Here is a 23,396-nt window from a genome sequence, read left to right as displayed (position 1 = left end):
AAGGTTTCCAGTTTTTCCTATTGTAGTTGGAAAAGTCCTGCCATGTTTGCTAGGCTGATGCCCCATTTGAAATGTTGGAACCCAAAAATGAATAGTTTTAGGATCCAGCCGGGTGGTCCAGAAAGCTAGGAGCTTGTTAGCTATTCTTTTAATTGAACTAATCTAACTAAATATTAGCCCGATTATTGATTTCTATGGTTTGTGATTGATTGAGTTTGACATTCTTGTTTTGTGTGGTTTGAGTTTGACATCCCTAGTTTAAGACTTTGAAGGCTTCCAAGAAATGATTTTGGATGATGAGCATATGAGTAATAGTTTGAAAATTAATTTACTGTATCAAATATATACTTAGTGTAGCATATTAATTTTAAGAACTATGGATTATTCCATGAATATTCTAGTAAATGGTTATGTTATATATGCATGTCTTAATATATAATAATTATATTTTGAAGTTTGTTTTTTTTTCCCTTTCTAGGTTTAGGAAAAATGTTTAAAGTGATTTTGGGTTATGATGTCAATCAAGTTAAAGCAACATTAATTGTGAGTGGAAATATATAATGATTATATTTTTATTCTACTTTTTTTTTATCTTCTTAAAGTTTTATAATTAGGCAAAATTAATGAATACTTAATTACAATTTAGGGTGATATTCTTTAAATGGTTCACATGAATAGATTTAAGTAGTATAATAAATCTCATACTCACTTTATAAAGGCTTAACTAAGTTTGCAAATATTATTTCTTTTAGTAGTAATAATTTTGGATCGAACTCTCAAATTATTGAAATATTTTATGTCCAAACTTTATTATGCCTAATATAAATATGGAGATTCATAGTTATTTTATGCACAGTTTAAGGAAACTGCAGTTTGAGGACTTATTTTTTGCCTTGTTAAATAAGCTTTTAGAATGAATAAATTGAGGAAATGAGTGCTGATTTGTTTATAATAGAGCATTTGTGATAGCTTTTAACTATGCACAAAAATCATTTAGTATATGTAGATAGAGTAACATGCTTGTGCCGAAAGTAGATATTACATTGAAAACTTCTTGTCTGCTATAGTTTGCTATATATATAACCTTTACCAAAAGAGAATAATTGAGTTTATTTATAAATAGCTTATGAGTATTTTTTTTTTCGAACAAAATAATTTTATTTCTGTTAATTGTTGTTTCTCTAATGGTTAGATATTGGCAGCTAATTTTTTTTTCTTTTCCATGTATTCATATGCAGATTTGATCAATGTGTTTGAAGTGTTTATTCCTCAACTTCACTTATATCCTAACCCATACAGTCTATTGAATGGAGACGCTGCTGGTGTGATAACGCAATTATACTACTCATATTCAAAGAGTGAAAGGCAGTCATCCTTCTCAATTTAGCTTCTAGATTTATTAAATTTAGCCACAAGTAGTAGGCATTTGATTGGATGGTAGAAATTTTTATGTATTGAATTTGAATTATTTAGTTATGAGAGTAGGATATCTCATATTTTTGTTATTGAAGTTTTGGAATTTGTAATATATACTAATAATATTTAAATGTGAAATGAAAGATTTTGTGATATAAATCAATTTCTTTTTGTTATTTTGTGGTGCCTTTTAATTTTACCAATAAATCAATAGGCAATGATCCAATTCAATTTTTTTTATTTTTTTAAATAAATTAACTAGTGATACCATGGTAACAGTAATCATAGACACTAATAAAATATCAATAACTACTAACATTATGGTGTCATAATATCGGTGATACTGTAGTAATAGTAATCACTGACACCACTTACAAGTGTCACTATTTTTCTAACTCTCAGATTACTGACACAATTAACAAGTGTCAGTGAAAGTAATTTCTGATACTATTATAAAGTCAGTAAAGATCATTTTTCTAGTAGTGTAAAGGTTTAAGTGTGTAAAGATGAGAGAAAAAGATAGTAGGCTCTTGTAATGTGGTCTGAGGGAATTTTCATTTTTATTATTATCCTCCAACTATAGGCATATACTGCACTATAAGAACAACACCTATTATGACAAACAAAAACTATCATAGTAGGGGTGGATGACAGTTGTTCATACTGTCATTGTACCCAACGTCAAGAATTGATGACATAATAATACTAGTCATGACCTGTGATAGATATAATCAATTACACAATTGTCATAACTTTATTTAGAGGGAAATATAACGATTTTAAATTTCGGTCTTTTTTTGAATTTTGCACTCTATATTTTGAATTTTTTTAGGGTAGTCTTTAATTTGGTGTGAAAATAGAAATTATAATTAATTGATTTTTTTCAATTGATTAGAAAATTGAAATTATAATTACTAAAAATGACTATTTTTTATACCATTAAATTAACATCATTTTAATAAAGATCCTACGATTGATGTATAAATGAATATTTCATAATTTAGCTAATTAATTAGATTATTAAAATTAAAATTGCAATTAAAAATTCACTGTAAAAAGAATAAATAAATAACTTTGACTAATTAATAATAATTGTCAACAACCATAATTTATCCAAATACTGATCAAGTCCAACATAAATATAACAGTATTGTAACAACATAAAAACTAGATTCCAGCAACACATACAAGAGTAATGAACCATGATTATTTCATTTCCAATAACACAAGGAAGCCAACAACAATCATTTCTAGCAACACAAAGAAAGCTAATAGCATAGTTCATTTCCAACAACACAAGAGGAAGCCAACAACACTGATCAGATTAAGAAAATCCATTCTAGCAGTTTTGGTGAAGCATACAACAAATACCAATCTACAAAGAAGGTAAATGTGCAAAGCTGCATCAATATCCATGACATGTTTTTTCATCAAAGAAAAAAGGTAGCCAACTCTAGAAGTACCCACAACCTTTCTCATATTCCAACATAGCAAGTGTAACAAGCTAGGTAACTGCATAAGTAACATATAGCTTCCTCAAATTCAAAGTCCATGACAACTCATATAGATTCAAATATAAGGCAATAAAATAATAGCTAGCAATGCTTGTATTCAATGAACAAAGTTTGGTAAATTAACTTGTTTCATCAATAAACTCACAATAACAACATAATAGGTAAGGCTTGTCTTAGACAATAGCAACTGCTCTAGAAACATGGTTTGCTCACTTAATATAGATTTCATCTAATTTAACATCAGAATATGTTGTCTTTCTATTGATCTATTAGCAAAAAATTAAAATTATGTAGTGAAACTTTAACACAGGACTTGTTCTTTTTGATAGATTAAATTATGATCAACGAACTTACATTGTTCATTTGTACAGAAAAGTCATTAATCAAGTCTTTCATGAATATCATGACATAAAATCCACACACAATTGAACTTACTGGTTGTTGTGGGACCTATTCACAATCAGCAATTGCATAATTCATTATAATAACAATTAAGCATGCTAGTATATAATTATAGTTGATATAATAGGTCATACCTCTACAGATTTGACCATCTTATTATAATTTCATTTCTCCTTAACCTCTCATGCTATAAGCATTGACATGGAGCTGAAAAAAAACTGTAAAAATGTATCTATGAACTATGTAAAAGTAATTTTACATTGACAATGGTAATCAAAGCAAACAAATATATACTTTAACAAGCTCTTTCAAATCATCATTAGTATATGTCCCATTAGGAATCGAGATAATAAATTTCTTTTTCAACACGTCAAATATGACCAATACCCAATGGTGGCTATAACAAAAGAAAGAACTTTAAGGTAGTAATTTTAGTAAATTAAAGCAAGAAAGAAAATTAATATTAGTGGAAAATTACTAAAGGACCATGCTAGGGATTATAAGGCATATTCTGCTGATTCAAAGTTTAAATGTTTTTTTGTGCCTTGATGTTTAGGGTTGCCACTTTTTTTTCCTTTTAACAGATCATTAAGCATCTCCATTGGAATTTCAACTGGTTTCAGTCTTGGACTCTTTCTTAGAATGGCAGAAAGTCTTTTGTTAGATGTATTTTGCTTTGCTGTGTTTGTTTTCTTATTATGATTTAGTATTGGCAGGTTCTTACTTGCTATGTTTTTAGGTGTCCCTTGCTTCTTCTTCTCTTCAAATGATCAAGCTCCTGTGAACATAATTACTGAATGAGTTTGGCGTATAAATAGTTCATAAATAGCTGAATGTTATGCACAATAAATTATTAGAAGTCTTTTACAAATAATCTATGTAAAAACATAAAATATCAGTAAACTAAACCAAGAAACAGCAAGTAAAAGCAATGAATATCAGCAAACTAAATCTAATAATAGCAAGTAAAAACATATGTATAAATAGTTAAATTGCAGCAAGTTAAATAAAAAAACAGCATGTAGAAATAGTACAATTGCAACAAACTAAATCCAACAACAACAAGTATAAACAATAGCAAGTAAAAATAACAAGTAAAAACAATTAATAACAACAAACAAATTCCAACAAAAGTAAGTAAAAATAGTGAATAGTAGAAATAAAAGCTAGGAACAGCAAATGAAAATAAATAAAGGCAGCAAACAAAATCAAGAAACAACATATGTACAAATAGTAAAATTGTGGAAAACTGACCTTTAGTGCTTCAGCAGTTGCCTCAGCTTCAATATAGTTAATACCATCATTTTCAAGAGCATTATTGTTTTCAACAAGTATACGTGGGTAGCTGGAACTTGTTATATTTGAATGACAAGGTGTTTTTCTCACTTCATTCCTCATTTCTTTTAACTGACTGGTTAATTGATTACATCCATAGACGATTCTCTTTTTCCCTCTGTCTATTAGTAGGTCTTTGGAGCATTTGAAAATACATAGATGGGGTTACAAACTTGCCTATTCGTTGCATATGACTAAATCTTAGAGCTTTTCCTAAAGATTGGGCGAGAATGACATTTTTTTTTCAAATGCCCACAGTTTCCCTTTCTTAGGTTCCATCTCTAGCTTATCCTTCCACATCAATAAATTAAGTGAAACTCATGTTATCAAAGTATAAGTGATCATAACAACCAGAATTAAAGTAGTAAGCACTCATTTCTTACTATCTTTTTAATAATTGGTTCAATATCGGGGTGGTATCCTCCGTTTCTCTTTTGCCAAGCTCTCTTCTAAAGAATACTCCTATCTACTTCCTCTTCAGTAAAGCTTGTTTTTTAGCACTATTAGACCATGAATCAAAAAATAAAATGTAAGTAACAACCACTTTTTACATTAACTAAACACTTTTGGTAAACTAAATAAAATGTAAGTAACAAATGCACGGTACATATCACTTCTTACATTAACCCAACATAACCTTTTATACTTAGACGATGATTAAACGTATTTTGTGCCCACCTAATTTTATTCACACCACTAATTTTCTATTTAAAACAACCAAACAGACAATGGATAAACATATAAGGAATAATGCCATGAGCATGAATATATAATTAATGTGTAAATTAGATACACCTACTTAAAATTCTTTGGACAGTCTTCCCATCACAAACTTAACCTAACTGTCCTTATCAATAGTGTTGTATCATGTTGGTGGCTTGAAAAACCTTTTACGATTATTAACATAGTTCATCATTAGAATGTACTTAAAGTTTTGAAATGTAGCTTCAATGACTTGCAGTACTTACTCCCTACTCCAAGGATGAGCAACGAAGTAAACCTTCAAGTTTGAGAATCAAAATGAAATAATGAGGATATTTACAATACTGAAATAAAGATTAAACCATTTCAAATTTTTTCTAGCAACAATAACACTAAAAAGATCCTTTTAATTTCCTATTCACACCTTAACAAACTCTCATAGACGATCTTTTGTATCATCTAAACCCTAAGCCAATCGTTGTAGAGGATTGAAATTGATGTACGAGCCAAAACACCAATATACATAGACAGCTCAGTAGGTTCTACACTAACTGGAACACCAAGGCTATTGTATTTGACCACAAGCTTTCTAGCTCTCTTCCTCTTCTTATTTTTATTTTGATCGAACAGTCCACCCTTGCTTCACTTACTGCTCTCACGTTTATAATCATTACCATCTCCTAACTTATCAATATTAAGGACATGATCAGGCATAAGGGTTCCAGATCATATCCTTTACAGATAAGTGCCTCATGGTATTCTACTTTCTCACTAGCAGATCTGTCATATTGCTTATAAAAAAACTTATCAAAATGGGCATCAGATTGCTTGGGCGAATAATTCTCAATGAAATTTTTTTCCTTTATCCATAATTAATAGCATAATTGTAAAACAAAATGAAATAATTAGGACATATTAACGTATAAATACTACCAAAAATTAAAAATGAAATAATAAGAATAGATAACATAAAATACTTCTTGCATGAGCTTTAACATATATCATTTTCACCTACTCAACAAATTACATAAGCAAACAAACACAAAAAATACTCAATGTCCAATCCGAATTCCCTTCTTGTTGTAGCATGCGTAGATTACAGCATCATAATCAAGAGAGTTTATGTTATTGGCACTTGGAAATTCTGTGGTCAATGAAGGGTATTCAATTACATCTTTACTTCTTTATATGGGTTGCCTCTTCTAGGCATTTGGCATACAACTAACCACTTTTTATCAATCTGATTAAGTACATAAAAAACTTGGTTGGCTTGAGAAGTTAAAATAAATAGATAAGATTTATGGCCTAATCGTTGCAAGTCTACTAAAGTAAATCCTAACCTATCCTTTATAAATCTCCCTTTGGTATGTACTCAGTCATACTTTATCATTGGAATTTTAAACATAACATAATTTAGATCTCAAATCTCTCTAATTACTCCACAGTATGTGATGTTAGAAATGACAAGAATTTTATCTTTCAAACTTGCGATTGAAATTGTTTGTGCAACCAATAATGCTCCACTATTTTGAGTAACTCTATTTAATTCTCGATCTCGTGTAACAAAGCAAAAACCATTTATGTTATAACTAGGTGTTGGAAAATATACGGACAAGACCCTTGTGATTACCAACGGATTTTTTGTAAAACATCGTTCTCTATCAATACATTTGCCTATTATTAATAAACAGGAACATAATGTTAAATAGGCACAAACTGAAACTGAAAGGAAAATTTAAATTAATTATATTTTAGTTCCTTAAAAATCTTTTATGTTAGTTAATTTGCAAATGTTCGGTTGTGTTCATCTTGCAACCACTTTTGAATTTTTTTTGTGGATGGCAAAGTTATAGCCAATCCATATGCTTAATAAAAATCAATTACAAAGAAAAAATTTCTTAGGTTTCTAAACTACCAAAACTTGATATCAGTAAAGTTAAATAACACAAGTTAGATAACATCACCTTAGGTATAGCTGAACCTCTTCAGTGTTATACAAAACATAAAAGAGTGTTTGATCTAATGAAGTTCGACCAACTTCCACTATTTGTCCACTACTCACGGGCTTGTCAATTTTTAAATTTTGCACATGTCTATGTGGAACCCAATTGTGGGCATGTTTTTCATGTATTTTGCACAAAATTCAAATGTTTCTTATGCAATATAACTCTCTGCTATGCAACCCTCATCACAGTTATGATTTCAATCACAACCTTTTAAAGTTTTCATGTATTGCTCAAAAGGATACATCCATCGAAGATACACGGGGCCACATCATCTAACTTCACTGACTAAGTGAATAATGAGATAGACCATTATGTAAAAAAAAGAAGTGGAAACATTTTTTGAGCAAGGATAGAATCTCTACAAGGTTCTTTTCTAATTCATCTAGTGTTGTCACATCAACCAAGTTGCACACAATGAATTAAAGAAGAAACATAACCTAATGATAACTTCTTTGACATGTTTTGGCAACACACACCTTATAATAATTGGCAAAAGTTGCTATATAAGAATATGGCAATCATAGGACTTAAGAGCCTGGAGTTTAAAGTCCTTTTTTGACACAAGATTCTTGATATTTAAAGAGTATTTCGTAGGAACCTTGATACTTTTCAAAGTTGTACAAAACCTTTCTTTTCCCTTTTTAGTTAAGGTGTAACAAGTAGGAGCAAGCCATGCATGATTGCGGTTTCCCTTAACTTGTGGTGCTAATTTTCCCAAATTTTCATTTCCATGAGATCCATCCTTGACTTCAGTCAATCTTTAAACTTTCCAAGAATATGCAACAATGTGTTGTAAATGCTCTCACATACATTCTTTTCAATATGCATAATATCTAATTGATGCTGGACAAGTAAGTACTTCCAATACTCTAAATTATAGAATATGGATTTCTTCTTTCACCACACGAGATCATCATTGTTTTGACTTTTACGCTTCTTACTATTGCTTTTCCTCCATCTATTATTAATAGACTCAACCAATCAGAAAATTTCATCACCGTTCAATAGTTTCGGAGGGGGATCATCACATACACTATTTTTAAAGGGTTTTTGCTTAGAACCTAAATTCATGACCACGAGGAAGCCAAAGCCAGTTCCCATTCTATGTATTTTCACCATTATGTTTAAGTATATATTTTGGTGTTTCTACACCGCAATATGGATAGGCGTGATACCCTTTAATGGTGCATCCCACTAAATTTCCATATGTTAGAAAGTTATTTATTGTCCATAGTAACATAGCTCAAAAATTAAAGTACTCATTTCTGTAGGCATCATATGCCTCCACCCAACATCTTATAAAGTTTACAATCCTTAATAAGAGGTTACAAATACACATCAACATCATTACCCAATTGTTGAGGACCAAAAATCCAGAGGGAATACATAATGAATTTTATTTTCATGCACAACCATCGTGGAAGATTATAAGTTATAAGAATTATTGGCTAGCAACTATATGTACTATTAAGAGAGCTATGAGGATTGGATGCAAAGGTTGGCCATTTCTTATCTACTATCTTCTAATATGGTGAGTTAGCCGGATGTCAGAGTTTACCATCAACCACCCTCTCATTTGCATGCCAAGTCAAGTGCTTACAATTTCTGATGATTGGAACATGCACCTAAACCTAGGTATAGGAGGAAAATATCATAAAACCTTTGCAGGAACCACTTTCCTATAAATTACCTCAAACATAGAGGTTGAAATTTCATTATTTTCAGGCAAACCATCTGCTAAAACACTCAACAATACAATAAAGCTATTGCCAGACCACCCAAATCTACCATTCACATTGAACAATTTCATTAAAAAACCTAACTTATTAAATTTTGTGCATCCTGAGTACGAAGGTTTCTCAGCTTGTTCTAGTATCTCTATAAATGCCTTAAGGTCCCCATAACAACCCTTATAAGCATAATTAACCATTTCTAACTCATTACTATTGTCAAACTCTATATTTTATAGCTCAAAATGCTTTTCTTTTTTAGGAGAACGACTTTGACAAATCTCCTTCCCATGCTAAAACTAATTGTCATATTTCACATCAAAACCATGCATATATAAATGATCTTTTATAGTTGTAAGTGTTTCAAACAATAAATTCCCACAATCAGGGCATGGATACCTAATGACACTACTGCCTCCAACAAATTTTGTAGAAAAATGTATAAATTATTCGACACCATTTTCATATTCTGGTGACAATCGATTATAGTGAATCCAAGACTTATCCATTTCTAGCTTAACAATTAATGTTCCTAATATATTCATAAAACAAAAAAGGAACACAACAAACTCAGAATGATTTTCTAATGTCATAGCACCCACGTGAAATAAACATAAAAATGAACCTACATGAGGCCAAAAAAGTTAAACACAGTTTGGCCTTTATAGTTTTTTTTTTTGTATTAAAGAAACAACATAATAGAAAAGTATGGTCATGGTCCATAAACAAATTTCAAACTTACAAATACAGCAACCAAGAAAGCCAATAAATCAAAATTCATAATTTCCAATAGTTTACCCTCCTATTATAATATAAATATAATGAATATGTCATGGCAACAATAAAAAAATTATATAAAATCATAATTATAAATTTAAAGATATGTAAATTTTAAGCGAGTGTATAACAACTTCAAAAATAAAAAGTCAAATAATAGAGGATAAGAAATGAAACTTACCAATTAAACACAACAATTTGTTGTTGTATCTAATTCCAAGTGCAAATCCAACAAGAATATTTATTACTGAAATATATTTTGAATGATCAGTTGATAGAATACCAAAACTTGGATAAACTACAACTTTAAATAATATACATCAGTAGAACAAAAATGAAAGCAAACATAAAGAAAAGCTTCAAGTAATTTAATACAAAACCTTCAACAATTCAAGAACACTAAACTATCAAATTTATGAAGCAATCATAGCTATTTATTGTTGATAAGCTATTATTATGACTGAAGACAACAACAATTACAACAGCAGCACCACATGCATAGGTACATGACTATAAGAGGTAAGAATCCCTCAATTTTACATAACAAAATCATTTGCTAAGAATCCCTCCTTAGCCTTTGCTACAGTTAATTCAAGCCAATATTTAAAGAATTAGTTATTATAAAATAAAGATATATAACTTACAGATTATCTCGTCTAAATTCATGCATTAACACTCACTCAACTTAACGAAGCTTTAATATCAAAATTACCTAGAATAAGAAAAAAAATCAAATAGAGACGCATGAACTTATATTTTGTATCGGTTATAACTACAAGGCTACAATATGCTACATGGTTCATTCAATATTGCTTATGTAAATTTTTATCACACAATTTTAGTGCCCAGTAATATAATTACACTATGCAATGCATGATTACGACTCAAAACAAAACTCAAACTATTTTTACAGAGTATTTTCTTTGGAAATTATTTAGTAAATTAATTACTGAAATCTATCTAATACATGCAAATACATTTCAATTTTTTAGAAATCATTTACTACTTTACATAAAAGTAGAATGAATAGTCAAAATTAAATACATGCAAATACAACAATGACTCACCAAAAGGGTATGAAGAGGCTGGGGTTTCAACTTCGGCAACAACAATTTAGGTCTTCTTTCACAGTAAATGATTGGGTTTCTTTCAATCAACGAAAATGCTATGGCTGTTGTTCTCATTCCAATCTGGGTTTCGACTGAGACTGATTTCAACGCAACAAAGAGAGATAATTGAGTAACAATGGCAGACACGAACAATGAGAACCGCATTGAACGACTAGTGTTTGGGTGTTGTTAATTTCCTATGGCTAGGCTTCGAGGGTTTGCTGCTAGTATGCTGTGTTTTAAGATTTCTCAAGACTTAGAAAAATTTTCAACTCCCTCTTCACAAAATGTTTCCCCCTTTATAAAACGCAATGTTTTATTTTTTTACAATTTTTAATTATAATTTAAATTTGTTTTTGTAACAAAAAGGACGAATGTCACTTTTTTATGGTAATAAAATATTTTTAAAAATAAAGTCAAGACTGCACAATTAAAGTCAACATAAAAAATCATACATGCATTCTTGATAGCCAAAAAATCTATCACCAGTCTATCATAGTTTCTTGATGGACAATATTTCCAACACAAATATGTCATAAATTCATGACAAAAAATGAATCTATCATGGTTTTACTGTTGTAGGCCTCTAGACCAAAAACCATCACAGAGAGGATTGTCATTGTATGTACTTTTTTTCTTGTAGTGGTGACATGAGGATTTTCCTTGTGATTATCCTAGGTCTCTATTCAAATTGACGGTGACATAATCTCATTGTGATTCGCTTCTATGTTCAAGGATCAAAATGTACACTTTTGGATATCCCGTTAATTATATATTAAATATGCACTTATATCAACAATATAAGGATATGTTTCTTTTAATCATAAGGATTAGGGTTTCACCCATTACTTCACCTATAAACATGACCTTTTATCACTATTCACGCATAATTCATTCAATCAACAACTAATTTCCCAACAAGCTATCCTCAACCAACACTCATTAGCTGCTTTAGATCATCATTGTTTTGTCCTTCATAAAGTGCATAAGGGGGAAAGGGGGGGGGGGGGGAGAGAGAGAGAGAAGTTGAAAACAAATATTTATTTTTAATTTTCAATGAGGATAATTTTGAAAATAGGTAAGGTTAATTGAAAAGTGGGGTTTTCTTATAAAAATTGAGAAGTTAAAAATCACCGCTTTGTTTCGACAGGTTTGCATGCCACCATCCAATTAAATCTATCACTCAAATCCAATTATTTTTTTAAAAAAAAAGAGTGCACTACAATAAAAATGGGTAGTTTCGACCACATTTTTCCAAGGGAAACAAAAAGCCCTCGCTAAAGATACAATTTCCTAGGGATATTTATTGTTCGTAGGCAATCCAATAAAAGTAAACATATTATTACCGAGGGCACCAATTTCCTTGGAAATAAGCAGAGCATTCCCTTGTTAAAGATGTATATTTCCAAGGGAATTTGAAATCCGTAAGTAAATGCTGGAAAAATCAACAATATAACCTACACTTTTTTTATCGTCGGAAAAATAGAAAATAAGCCGTCGGTATTGTAATAGTTTTTCGCGTGAAGCTATTGCGCCAAAATTTTCTACCGACATCATCAATATTTCTCGGAATAAACAAAACATTCCCTCATTAAAGTTGTATATTTCCAAGGGAATTTTAAATCCGTCAATAATAAAAGAAAAAATCGGCAGTGTTTGCTACAGTCATTATTCCTCGGAAAAGTAGAAAAATTCCCTCGGTAAAATTTTGTGCGCCAAAATTTTCTGCCGACGATATCAATGTTTTTTGGAAATGAATAGAAGATTCCCTTGTTAAAGTTAAATATTTCCAAGGGATTTTGTAATCCATTGGTAATTAAAAAAAAAAAAAACCATATTACCTAGAGTTGCTATCCCTCGGAAAAGTTGGAAAATGTCTCTCAGTAAAAGAAATCACATTTCCCGCCATTAACGCGCCAAAAATTTTTCCGACGGATTCAATTATCCCTCGAAAATTAAGAATTTTTTTAAATTGTTGATCTAATTTTATGAAGATACAAAAAGCCCCTCACTAATTCGTTGTCTCTCTAGTTAACGCATTGTATTTGGAATTTTAGTTTACAACTTTTAGTCACTATCATTCTTTTTCCCCATTAGCAAGAAATATTAGAGCTTGTTAAAGAAAGAAAACCATTCACGATTGAGTAAAAATTCCTTACCTGCTGCATATTAAATTTATGAAGACACTTCCTGTTTGAAGCAACAAAATATAACTGTAGCAGATTTTCTTCATCAATTTTATATATTGGATTTCTTTTATCATAGTTGGAAGGTTATTTCCATACCTTTCGTTTCCCAAGATAGATAGAATAAGATTATATTGTTACGGAGAATATGTGATGTTCGTACATTCCTTCATCTTTGCTATTTGTTTTCTAAACCAGAAGGAACTTAATTTATATGCTAAATATGTTAGATGTCTTTAATGATTCTCGAGCACACTACGACAAATATCACTTTTGATAACATGATATAGTATCATTTTTTTTCCCATATGGTTACATTTCCCCAAAAAACAAATTCTACAATTAGTTTTCTTGATAATAAAATTCTTTTTTTTGTTTTACTATTCTTCAATTAGTAGAAAATTTTAAATGCGCTATTAGATTATCGAACATAGCACTTATAGAATGCTACGACAAGATCAATAATTTGATGACAATAAACAAATGCTTACAAAAAAGTTGTTACAAGTGGTAACATTTTTTTAATTGACAAGTGATAGTATTTTATTATTTTTTATTATAATTAATCTTCAATTAGTATCAGATTTTAAATGGTATTTAAAAAATTAATTAACACTGCATATTTTGAATGCTACAAAAAGAACATTAATTTGATAGTAATATATAACTACTAAAAAAAAGAAAAGGTTAAAAAGATTTTAATATACCACCAAAAAAAGAAAAAAAAAAAGCGAGCAAAAGTCTCCAGGTCCTTTTTCCCCTTGTCTATTTCAGAGTTTGCCCAATTTGCCAAAAGCTAAAATCCTTCTTTTAAGCCAATCTACCAAAAGCCAAAATCCTTCTTTTTCACCAATTTACTAAAAGTCAAATCTTCTTTTTCACGAATGAGCCAGAGGCCAAAATCCTTCTTTTCTTTTGTTTCCCCTAAAATCAATTGAAGAAAAAACAAATGGAGGTTGATCATAGAGTTGGCAGTTAGGTTAGCACCTTCAACTAATTTTGATACTTCATACTCTTATTTCTTTTATTGCTACATCAATCTCTAGTTAATTAATTTTTATTATATTTTTTTAGCTTTTCACTTGAATTTTTAAGATTTTGTTTAATTTCGTTAGGTTGATTAATTGAATTTTCAGTTCTTAGGACAAGTTGAGGACCTATTGGATGTCAAAAATTGTTTTCTTGATTTTAATGGTGTTCAAGCTGGACAAATTTTGGATTTTTTGAACTGTAGACAATCTCGTCGTTCTAAAATACTTTATTATAATAGTTCAAAGCTATTATGAAATTTGTTTGCTCTATAAATCTTACATTGGTTTTTTTTTTTTGGCAGCTTATCAAGAATTGAAGTAAAACTTAGAAAAGCTTACTCCTGTCATTCTCACAATGTGCTCGGAAAGCCTCTGATAACTTAGGTATATGTCTTCCAATTGCTCATGACTTATGTTGAACTTCCTATGACTTTTGGGTAAAGTGTTAGATTTTCAGCTTTTGTTTTGTGCTATTCATTTCTATATCATATAGATGTTGCAACATTCACAAGTTATGCAATATATTTTCATTTTTTATAATTTATATCTACATGAAACAAGTAGATAAAATATATTGCCAAATAGAGTTAAGACATTTTGAATTTAAAATTTCCTAAACATGCTAAGAGTTGTCCTCTCTCATTCAGAAATGTGTAATTGTTTCTATAGTTTAATGCTCAAAACTGCACAAGCATGCTGCTACTGTATCTACAGTTTTCAGCATTAGAAATAGCAACTATTTCTGCACTTTTGCACAGCAAAAACAGCTGCTGTTTCTGCAGTTTAAAATGACAGAAATAGCTGCTGTATTTGCATTTTAGAATGGCAGGAACAACTGTTGTTTCTACACTTTTGCACAGCAGAAACAACTGGTGTTTCTGTACTTTGCACAGTAAAAACAGCCGTGGTCTCTTCACTTTTGAACAACAAAAATAGCTGCACAAATATGCTTGTTGTTTTTGCACTTTTGGGCAGAAAGATTAAACTTTTTCTATAGTTTTATAGTAGAAAAAACAGCAAGCATATTGATGCTATTATTTATGAAGTTTAGAGCACAAAACTGTAAGAACCGGCAACTGTTTCTGCAGTTTTGTAACCTTGGGACAGTAAGCACATTTGCCCTACTTGATTTCTTTGTCAAGGTTGAAATGTTTATGAAATGTTTATCTTGAGTTCTTTGTTTACTAAATGTTTTCTATGAAATGTTTATCTTAATTTCTTTAGAACAGTAAGCACATTACGCACATTTGCCCTGCTTGAAATGTTTTCTATGAAATGTTTATCTTGATTTCTTAGTTGAAATGTTTATGAAATGTTTATCTTAGAGAATAAAGCACATTTACCCTGCTTGATTTCTTTGTCAATTGTTTCTGCAGTTTATGAAATATTTATATTAATTTCTTTGTCAAGGTTGTTAGTAAGATGCCACTAAATAAATCTTGGATGCAATTACCAAGGTCAACAATGGCTTATTACAATGGAGTACCATCTTTTCTTGATTATGTGTATCGTCATATTCAAGAAGAGGCTATGAAAATATTATGTCCATGTGTCAAATGTAGTAATAGGTATAGATGGGTTTGAAGTGAAGCACACAAACATCTATTAGAGGAAGGGATAAGGCGTGATTATACTACTTTGTATTGCCATGGGGAGAATGGTGATAGTGATAGTGACCCTAATGGGGAAGTTGATGATAACAATAAAAATTATGAGAATATTCAGCAAAATGAGATGTATAACTTGATCCAAAAAGGTTTTTCTCAAGATCCTAATGAGGAAGCACAAAAGTTCTTTAATTTGGTGAAAGTGGTTGAAGAGTCTTTATATCTAAATTGTGAGAAGTACTTCAACTTATCCTTTGTGGTCAAATTGATGCACATTAAATACATCAATGGCTAGAGCAATAAATCTTTCAACATGTTGTTGGAGCTATTGAAAGATGTGTTTTCAATGTGTGAAAAGATGCTTACTTCCAACTATAAGGCAAAGAAAATTGTAAAAGATCTTGGTCTCCATTTTGAAAAAATTTATGCATGTAAAAATGGTTGTGTTATTTATTACAAGGAAAATGCACAACTATCTCAATGTCTGGTTTGTGGAGATTCGAGATGGAAGCCTAGAGGAAAAATGTGCTAAAGGATCTACTAAAAGGGTTCCATGGAAAATCTTGCGCTACTTTCCTATAACGCCAAGACTTCAAAGGTTATTCATGTCATCCAAAACTGCTGCAGACATGAGATGGCACTTTGAAAATCGTGTGAAAGATGGGTTGTTAAGGCATCCAATAGATTGTGAGGCTTGAAAGGCTTTTGATAAAACACACGAGTCCTTTGCATCTAATCCGCGAAATGTAAGGCTGGGGTTGGCAACTGATGGGTTTAATCCTTTTAGAAGCATGAACATTATGCACAATACTTGGCCGGTTCTTTTATTTCCATATAATTTTCCTCCTTGGATGAGTATGAAAGTACCATATATATTTATGACATTACTTATCCCAGGACTGAAAGGCCTAGGAAATGATATTGATGTATATTTGAGGCCTTTAATTGATGAGTTGAAAACATTATGGGACAATGGTGTAGATACATATGATGTCTCAAAAAGCCAAAATTTCCAAATGAAAGCAGCAGTCATGTGGACTGTTAATGACTTTCCTGCATATGCTAATCTGTTCGGTTGGAGTACAAAAGGAAAGTTAGCATATCCATGTTGCAATAAAGGGACCTCATCTCGTAGGTTAAAAAATGGTTCCAAACTATGCTACATGGGTCATAAACGATTTTTGCCTGAAGATCACTTGTGGCAGGATCAAAAGATGCAATTTGATCGAAAAATAGATAAAAGAACTGTACCAAAGCGTCAAGAAGTGATGAAGTTTTAAATGAACTTGAAGGTTTGAGACCTATAACATTTGGAAAGGCTAGAAAAAAGCAAGTAATTGCTTATTTTGAGAAGAAACATAATTGGAAGAAATATAGCATCTTTTTCCAATTTCCATATTGAAAAACATTGTTGTTGCGTCATTGTTTAGATGCTATGCATATTGAGAAAAACGTGTGTGACATTGTGCTTGGCACATATTATGAACATTGAAGGAAAAAGCAAAGACTCTTTAAATGCTCGGTTGGATTTGAAAGAAATGAGGATAAGGCAGGAAATTCACCCAATTGAGGTGGATGGAGAAATTATGTTACCCCCTGCTTGTTATACTTTGACAAATGATGAGAAGAACAGTGTCTTGCAGTGGTTGTCTGATATAAAAGTCTCTAAAGGCTATTCTGCTAATTTGTCACGATGTGTTAATGTGAAGGATGACAAAATTTCCAGCATGAAGACACATGACTGTCATGTATTTTTAGAAAGGTTGTTATGACTACTAGTTTGTGATATTTTGCCTAAACATGTATCTGATGCATTAATTGAGCTAAGAAATTTTTTTAGAGAGTTGTGTGCTAAAGTATTGAAAGAAAATGAGTTAGATCGACTTGAAAGTCAAATTGTTGTAACTTTTTGCAAGTTAGAAAGGATTTTCCCTCCAGCCTTTTTTGATATAATGATACATTTACCGATTCACTTGGCTTGGGAAGCAAAGGTTGCTCGTCCACTGCAATATAGGTGGATGTACCCAATAGAAAGGTAATGTCCAATTTATTTTTTTTACTGAATTTATATTAATAAAATAAGCTTACAATATAATTTAAATATTTCTAGGTTTTTACATAAGCTTAAAGGATATGTTTGCAACAAAGCTCGTCCTGAAAGTTCCATTGCAGAAGGTGACTTGGCTGATGAGTGCTTAACCTTTTGCTCTCGCTACCTTCACAGTGTGGAACTAAATTTAATAGACAAGAGAGAAATTATGATGGAGGTCAGCTCCCTACATATATATTATCCATTTTTTCTACACCAAGGCGATCATATAGGAACTTACATGTGAGGGAATTGAGTCATGCTCTTCACAATGCTGCGACACTTTATATGATTCAAAATTATGATGGATGTCTCCCGTTTATTGAGTAAGATGAAATCTTAGGCTAATATTAATATTAATGTCATTATAAAATGTTTTCAACTTTACTTAAAAATGTTTATTTGCTTACAGGGAACACAAAAATATGTTGTTGAATTCAGGTGTTAGAAATGTAAAAGAGGTACATAGACAATAATTTATTAATTGGTTTAAAGAAAACGTAAAAACTATTTTTTACATAATAATTGAAAGACTTGTGACTTTCAGCATAACTTGTAATTGTGACATCTTATTATGTCATTCTATTTGTAGATCTTAAAACTTTATAATGAAGGGCAAGCTAATAAGCACATGCTTTCTTTAGCTCAAGGTCCTCGAAAAAGAGCAACATTTTGTTTGGGCTACAATATAAATGGATTTAGGTTTCACAAAATACAACGTGATGAAACAAGAAAAACTCAAAACTGTGGAGTTGTAGTGAGAAGTGATAATCAAAGTGTTGCAGTGCCTTATTATAGAGTGTTGAAAGAAATTGTTGAACTTTATTACAATGAATGGAATAAAAAGTTGTATTATTTAACTGTAACTAGTTTGATACAGTTCAACAAGGAATTGGATTTAAGAGAGATTGTCATGGTAAAATTATTCTTAACATGTCAAGAAAGCTCAGCACTCAAGAGCCATTTGTGTTGGCATCCCAAGCACAACAAGCTTACTATGTGAGAGCGATAAAAGATCCTACATGGAGTACTGTAATTGAGACAAAGCCTCGTAACTTTTATGAGATGCCTAATAATGAAGAAGAACCATATCAGGAAGAAGAGATTCAAATGGCTGTGGAATGAATTTTTTTTTTTATTTTTTTTTCCATTATAGATAAGTAAGTTAAAAAAAAAATTCAGACATTGGCTGCTGTTCATTATAATTATTATTCTTGATTGTTTTATTTCTTTTGCTTGGAGCTATTTACTAGTCACTTCTCTCTTTTGTTTTTCATGTGAATGTTATTGTCTATTATTGTTCTTGTTGGTAATGGCTTATATTTTTGAAAATGCAGATACTTGGCAATTATGGGCAAGAAAAGCAATGGATTAGTGATTGCTGGCAACACTTTAGATCAGTATATGATCAATAGTAACAATAATGATGATGCAAGAACTTCTCGGGCTAACAACATTGCATCAGATATTTTGCCTCTTGTGCAACATCAAAATAGTGAGGCGCAACATCAAAATGGTGAACCTTGTGTTTCTAGCATGGAATCTTAAAAAATGGATGCAAGTAATTATTTAAATGAATTGAAAAAGATTGTCATATAATGAAAAATAAGTTAATTGACTATTTCTAAACACTAGAATTTTTATTTTGTACTCTTTTCAGTTAGAAATAAAAGGAAAGGTCGTGGGAAAGCTAAAGGTGTACCTAAAGGCAAAAATATAGAAGTGGAAATATATGCTAGTAGGTTATTATACATGAAATATACATTTACATGTTCATATGCTATTATTAGATTTATAAGCAAACTTTAATCTATTTTTATGCATAGTTAACTAATAAGTATAATGGTTTAATATGTTAGGATCATAACTACGAAAGCCGTTTGAGAAATTTCTATTATTTTCCATGAGTGTATCTCAGGACCTTGGATAACATTTTCTGAATATCCACAAGAAGCATTTGATAGATTGTTTGGAAATTTTAAGAATGTGGGATTTATTTATACATGTACTGAGGAATAACTTAAAGAAGCTGTCCGAAAATGTGTAAAATCTCACTATCCAGATTGGATGTTAGGGTTGAGAAATGGTATTTTTGAGAAGTATAAATCACCTAGAGAGCGCTACACTCATAATCCAGATTGTGTACCACCTATTGTGTGGAGACAAATGGTTGATAAGTGGACGATTGAGAATTGGAAGGTAATATGTGGAAGTTTTTTTCTTTTTAGTTTTAACTAACATACAAGATATATCCTAATGGTTTCATTATTGAATAACGTGCAGAAAAAAAGTAAGTTAAACAAGGGTAATCGATCATTGAAGCGCACTGCTTATACAACAGGTTCAATTTTTATGGCTAAGTGTAGAAAAGATCTGGTAAAGTTTTTAATGAGTTTTCAACATTTAAAGACTACAAAAATGCATACATATGTGTGAATGAGCTGGTGTCTATTTTATACCCTAATTTTTTATTTAATTTCAGTTAGATGTATCAAGAGTTTAACTTAATCCAATTGAATGCTTCAGAAAGTTTCATGTCAAAAGCAATGGTGACTGGGCAAGTGACCATGCAAAGGAATTGCATGGACATACTTAGTTTACTTGTGATTTATTTTTGCCTTTTTTAATTTTATGTATCAAAAATACATTATTATCTGAAAATTTGCAGGAGAACATGGTATCTTTGAATCAAAGTGAAGGTGCTGAAAAGTCCAGCTTGGCTATTTATCGTCAAATAGTGGGACCACCTAAGAAATGTCGAGTTGTGGGCTGGGGAGGTATTATTATAAATGTAATTGAGTCTTTTATTACAAAAAATAATGCAGCTTCAAGTTAGTAATATTAGGTTAGTACTTAATTTGTTTGGACTCCATTTGTGCATTTTTGTTTTGACACCAAATTATGTTTTCAACTAGGTGTAGGTATGAAACCAAATGATGTTTACCGTTCTTTAGATGAAGGGAGTCATAAGGACATTCATGTGATACCAAGGAGAGAATTGGAGCTAAAAGTATAGAAAATGGAAGAAGAATTAAGTGAGCTTAGAAATGTGAAAGAGCAAATGAAAAAAATGGAAGAGAAAATGAATTTTATTTTGTCTCAATCGAGATTCCAACAAGAGTTTAACAAGGTATGATTATTCTCTTTACCCCTCTCTCTTACTCAAGAGTAAAACTTGTTATTATGAAAATTTATTGTTGATATATAAACATCTTAATAAGTATTGTTGTCATGAATCTACTTTAGTATTGTTGCTTTACTTTCAAGGGCCCTTGATAATAATTGCCAGACTATGGTATTCTTGTTGATAATGATATTTTCATAATGTTATTAAAGATTGATGGTTGAAAAAGGTGGGAAACGCATATTTGAGGGAATATATGTGACTTGATTTATTTTTAACATATGTGCATGGTAAATGGAAGTTTGCAAATACACTAAGTGAACAATGGCTGATAAAAAAATGTTATATATAAATGGCTGGTTTCTAGAGAGTTCTCTAGCCTTAGTTTACAGCAGGGGTGGGGGAGAACAAAAAGCTAAAGGAAAGAAATAGAGATATTAATTTTCTGTTTGTTCCAATTTCATCCTTCTTCTCTTCTCCGACACATGACAGCTAATGTTAAGGTTCCATGTATTTCACAAAAATGTAGTTCAAGTCTGAAAGCTAAGCCAAAGCTATAGGCTTGATATTTGTGTTATTTAACAACATAAAAGCCTACGTGATTTCTTTTTTGTGCTTTTGGCTTCTCAGCTGTGTTTGTCGACAACAAAAGGAAAAAGATTGTGTTTTTGGATCGGTTTGGTCTAGTTTATGATAGAAGTATCAAGAATAGCTAATGGAGAAGAAAAAAGTGGTGAATTTTATGCAATGTTGGGATTGAAAAAGGAATGCACGCAACAAAGCTTAGGAACGCTTATAAGAAACTTGTACCGATTAGAGTTAACAACCCCCTCTTTCTCTTTCACCCTATCAATCAACTGGGTGCTCTTGTTGCAATTTGGTCTTTGTTTTCAGTTTGTCCATTAGATATGGTTTCAATACATGTGTGACCTTGTCTATGAAGTTAAACAGTGCCATGAGGTTTCAAATCCCAAATTAAATAGATGCCTCATATTACTTTTAAATCCCAAATTTGAAAAGCTATAATTGAGTCATGTTAATGTGTTTTTCTTTCTTTAATTATTGTAGAGTAACAAAATATGGTTTTAAAATTATGCAGGATAATATTGGAGAAGATGAAGATGAAGAACAAATTGCAAGTGATGATTCAAATACTTGATGGAATGTTGAAGAAGTAAGAATATGCAATGTAACTTTTTGTTAATTAATCCTGACAACAGCTGATGAAGATGAATCATTTTGTATATGGTTGAACAATGACTAAACAACTTTAGATGATTGTGTTAATACTATTATGATTTCCATCAAATTTAGGTACATTCTTATCCAATTTAAGTATGAATGGCTTAATGAATGACAAAGGAAATAAATAATCTATTTTTAAAAATCATTTAATATTTACCTCAACATCATGAAATTACATTTCTAAGGGAAAACAATAATTTCCAAGGGATTAATGTATATCTCCAATCACTTAATGCCGAGGGCGATCAATCAACAAAATTCGTTGGTATTTAGGTTTGACGAGAATGTATTTCCATTGACGTCAAAATTCCCTTGGAAATATTTTATTTACTGAGGAAAAAAAATTTCTAGCTAACAACTGCATCTACGAATTTAGTCTTATTGCTGAGGGAAAAATTCCCTCGTTAGTACATATATAACTTACGGTTTTTGTGCTCATTACTGAGAAATTAGAACTTGTAGGTATACTATTTTACGACGAACTAATAGGGTTACCCACAAAATTTTTTTTCGGCAATAAACTATTACCGATAAAATCTTCCCTAGGAAATATTTTTATCTCATCGTCCTAAAAATTATACCGACGAATCTTTTTCATATTACCGAGGAACGTTTCCCTTGGTAAAAAATAATTTTCCGGAGGGCTTGTGGGATTTGCGCCTTTAACGACAAGCGTTTTCACAACGGACGCCGATGGAAAATTTCCCTAGGAAATAGTAATTAGCGAGGGAAATCGTGTATTGCCTAGGGATTTCTTCCCTCCGTAAAAGGCATTTTTGTTGTAGTGGTGGAATTATTAACACCCTCCTAGACAACTCTCAAAACCCTTTTTCCCAATTAACCCTTTTTCTCAATGAACTCCATTAAAATATTATAAAAATAATTATATGATTTTATGACACCCCATTGATTCTCAAAATAAACCTAATTAATAAAAAAAAATATCATCAATCCCCAGTGACGGTAGACTTCTTACTCGAACTAAACTCCTGTAATTTTTTTTTTTTGTAATTCCAGTAGAAACAATCTTTAAAGAGTCCTATGCACCACTCTAATAGTTCAGCGATGGTGGGTCCAAGCTCACATTCACATAGAGTTACTGGAAACTCTTTACCTAAACCTT

At 31.0% G+C, this 23,396-nt stretch overlaps 1 protein-coding gene across 1 annotated transcript in view; it reads right to left on the bottom strand.

Annotated features, from left to right (window-relative positions):
- The window catches only part of LOC112098089 (pentatricopeptide repeat-containing protein At1g31920), a 25,008-nt gene extending 12,108 nt beyond the window's left edge, over positions 1-12,900 (bottom strand). Inside the window, 1 exon segment of the mRNA XM_024183700.1 lies at positions 12,833-12,900. Coding sequence (XP_024039468.1) covers positions 12,833-12,900 — 68 coding nt within the window.
- Positions 12,901-23,396: the final 10,496 nt, after the last annotated feature.

Source organism: Citrus clementina, unplaced genomic scaffold (assembly GCF_000493195.1).
Source record: "Citrus clementina cultivar Clemenules unplaced genomic scaffold, Citrus_clementina_v1.0 scaffold_5, whole genome shotgun sequence".
Taxonomy (NCBI): Eukaryota; Viridiplantae; Streptophyta; class Magnoliopsida; order Sapindales; family Rutaceae; genus Citrus; species Citrus x clementina.
The sequence above is the reverse complement of the archived record's forward strand: the minus strand, read 5'-3'. Positions and strand labels throughout refer to the sequence as shown.